General features: G+C 32.8%; 1 protein-coding gene across 1 annotated transcript; it reads left to right on the top strand.

Annotated features, from left to right (window-relative positions):
* The first annotated feature begins 2345 nt into the window (after positions 1-2345).
* LOC134693538 (uncharacterized) lies at positions 2346-3621 on the top strand. Its single transcript, XM_063554376.1, has one exon. It carries the CDS (start codon positions 2653-2655, stop codon positions 3619-3621), a length of 969 nt encoding a protein of 322 aa, XP_063410446.1. The 5' UTR covers positions 2346-2652.
* The last annotated feature ends 355 nt before the right edge of the window (positions 3622-3976 follow it).

Genomic DNA, 3976 nt, shown 5'->3' with positions numbered 1-3976 from the left:
TAAAAGTAGAAAATGGTGGATTGAACATGGTTTTACAGCGCTAAACCTCTCACTTGTACGACAGTTGCGTCACATTCCGTTTTATTTACAACAATGCGTGGACACTTGAATGTCACTCGGTATTGACTGTTTTATTAAATGTTAAGGCTTCTTAATCAGTCAAAACCAAGATATCTTACAACAGTTACGTCCTTTAAAAAAAGTGAAATAACAAAAATCCAACATCCAGGGAATCTTTTAAAACAGATGGTCCTTTTTGATTTATAATTTTTTTGACGAAATGGATCCTTCAAGACGTGAAAGACGCCGAGTTAAGAGGAAGTCATTTTGATACAAAATTAGAGATACTCTTGTTTCATTGATTGAAAAATGCTTTTGCATATAAAAACAGGAAATGCATGACAAATTATGAAACCGATATCCTCGTAATATTACAACAGTAACATCTGCGTGAAATTTAAAACGGAGAGTCCCTGATCATTTATCATTTTATAGATGAAATGAATGTGTCAAAACGTGAAAGACGCCGTTTTAAGAGTTATAGATATTGATACAAAATTTGGAACTTTCTTCTTTCATATATCAAAAAAGCTCGTTTATTTGAATACAAAAACGGGAAATGTATGAAAAATGATGAACCCGATATCCTCGTAATATTACAACAGTAACATCTTTTACAAGAAGTAAAATAACAAACATCCAAACTCTAAGGGAAATTTAAAACGGAAAGTCTCTTATCATTTATCATTTTTTTAAGATGAAATGGATCTGTCCAAACGTTAATGACGCCATGTTAAGAGTAAAAGATATTGATACAAAATTTGGAATTTTCTTCTTATATATATTTAAAAAGCTCGTTTATTTGAATATAAAAACGGGAAATGCATGACAAATGATAAAACCGAGAACCTCGTCTTTCTAGTGCACGATTAACCAGTTTTCTTGAACGTTGATGAATAGCAAAATGTTTAACGTGTTCGTGAAATGACGATCGTATTTCGTTTTGTCCGTGATATTCCTTTTTTTTAAATTATATGACGATGCTAAGACTACTATAGCAAATATTGTTAACTAGCTAAAATATTTATTTGTTTTAATCATATGCATGTCTTGTAAGATTTTCTTTTGTCTTTTTTCCGACTAAGAGACCAACAAATTAAAAAAAAACTTGGTCTTAGTTATGAAAGTCTTAAAGGATCAACCGTAAGCCAGTTCATAAAAAAATTCAGAAGCCGATGTCTTCATCAAAGGCTTTAATCGATATGAATGAATAAATAATTCTTAATTAAAAAAAAAAGTTCAGAGGAACATTCTCGTCCGTAAGTTGAATTCTTCAACTTAACGGTCAAATTTAAACCAATGATTAGATCATTTGAATTAGAGTTGAAGCAATAAAAAGAATGAAGCCAGGTGTATCGATTGTTATGTGAATTATTGCCCAGTGATGAATAAAGGCAACAGTAGTATACCGCTGTTCAAAATTCATAAATCGATAGAAAAAAATTAAATCCGGGTTACAAACTGAAACTGAGGGAAACGTATCAAGTATAAGAGAACTACGACATAACAGAGACACACCACCGAAACGTAACACACACAGAAACGAACTATAATGTAACAATGGCAATTTTCCTGACTTGTTACAGGGCACACTCTTTAAGGGAATACTCTATGTTAATTGCTTTTGGAGTTTTACATTTTTCGCAAATATATTTACCTTCAACATGACCCGGTTACACGTGTCGTCCCCCTTTGGAAAATGTAAAATATTGTAAAAAATAGTGATGATTTTAAAAAAGAAGATGGGGTATGATTGCCAATGAGACAATTCTCCATAAGAGACCAAATGACACAGACGTTAACAATGTTTTAAGTCTTTTATTGATACAATGTTACTTCTCTTAGACAATACAAACTCCAGTCAGTTTAATTCTTTTACGTGTTGTTAACAATGTCACGAAAACATCAACTAGACAGCAATTACTTTAACAGCCTTTAATGCTTTATTTCATTAAACCATAGATGTTTTCATGAGGAACTATTTTTCATTGATTTACAATCTCTAAAGAAAATATTTCAATTTAAACGTAAAAAGAAAAATCACAAAAATACTAAACTCAGAGGAAAATCAATTTGGAAAGTCCATAATCACATGGCAAAATCAAATAACAAAACGTAACAAAATCGAATGGACAAGAACTGTCATATTCCTGACTGATCTGAAAGTGTGTATTTACCCTACATAGATAAAATTTAAATACCAGTGATGAGGTCAACTTAATCCTGTCAATACAGTAAATTTAAAATCAGAAGATTTTTAATGTAGATACAACTTAGTAATAAAGTCAGACATCTTTAAATTTTAAAATGGCGTTTGCAAGTTCTATACAAAAAGGACAGATTCCAGTTGGGTGTCAGTTATGTGAAGGTGGAAATAAGATTAAATGGAAATGTATTACATGTGAATCGCTCATGTGTGACAAGTGTAAGGACGGAGTCCATATGTTGATTTCTTAAGACCATATAATACTAAACATAAAGGACATAGGCAAACAGGAAGACACAATTATATTTAGTAATTTCAAGTGTAACGAACATTTAGAACAGGCTTGCTGTCTATTCTGTAATACGTGTAATCAGCTTATCTGTCCGATGTGTATCACTAAAGATCATAATGGACATGAGTTAATTGAAGAAGAAGACTTTAATAAAGGCAAAGTAGAGTTGAAGCCAAAACAGAAAAATGTCAAGATAGAAATAGTCAAAAGTTATACAACAGATCTTAAACATATTCACCTCATAGCAGTATGTTCTGATGGTTCTATGTGGATTGGAGACAATGAAAGATCAACGTTACAACATGTCGAACTTAAGAAGAATATAACTGAAGTAATAACAAGTTTGAGCACTAAAATATATGGAATAGCAACCACTCATTCAAATAATATTCTTATTAAAACAAAAGGTGAGACTAAATTAGAACTAATGAATGCAATGACAGGGAAAATAACAGATTCAATTTATGATATAAATCCTTTGAAACCAACCTGTATCTATGTGACCAGTGATCACAGAGTCATCATAGGAGCCTGGTCTGGCGGTAAGGCATTTCCTGTCTCAGGAAGACGTGTAGTGGTGGTAATGGACCAGGAAGGAAAACACCTACAGGAATATGAACATGACAAACATTATAACAAACGGATATTCACCTACCCTAGATGTATATCAGTTACCAGTAATGGTAATATATTTGTAGTGGACCATTTAGATACTGATCACAGAGGTAGAGTGGTAGTGTTATCACCCGAAGGAGACATTCTTTTGATTTACAATGGCCACCCTGGTGTAAACACTAAGAAGGATCCATTTAGGCCTGTAGGTATACTAACAACGCAATCAGATACTACTGTTATTACTGATATGGAAAATCATTCATTACGCATACTGAGTGATCAAGGACAAATTATTACTTACTTCAATCTCCGTGACATGGGGATCTTAGGTCCATACTCCCTTGCTCTGTCTACATCAGGAACTATCTATATTGGATGTGTAAGTGCCGACAGAAGTCCAGACACTAAAAAGGCAAAACTTTATGAGTTGAAGTATTCTGGATTCTAGTGATATTCCTTGCGGTCATAATGAACTTTTTATGTAACAGATCCGTTTATAGTGAATCACAAAGTAGATAGATCAAACTTTATGAGTTAAACTTTGTCGTAATGTTTTGTTCTCAATCAATCCTCATTGTAATTTAGGATATAAGGTAGACTTTATTTTTTTACATAAATAAGGCCGTTAGTTTTCTCGTTTGAATTGTTTTACATTGTCTTATCGGGGCCTTTTATAGCTGACTATGCGGTGTGGGCTTTGCTCATTGTTGAAGGCAGTACGGTTACCCATAGTTGTTTATGTTTGTGTCATTTTGGTCTTTGTGGATAGTTGTCTCATTGGCAATCATACCACATCTTCTTTT

The sequence above is a fragment of the Mytilus trossulus genome, chromosome 12 (assembly GCF_036588685.1).
Source record: "Mytilus trossulus isolate FHL-02 chromosome 12, PNRI_Mtr1.1.1.hap1, whole genome shotgun sequence".
In the NCBI taxonomy this organism is placed as follows: domain Eukaryota; kingdom Metazoa; phylum Mollusca; class Bivalvia; order Mytilida; family Mytilidae; genus Mytilus; species Mytilus trossulus.
The sequence above is the reverse complement of the archived record's forward strand: the minus strand, read 5'-3'. Positions and strand labels throughout refer to the sequence as shown.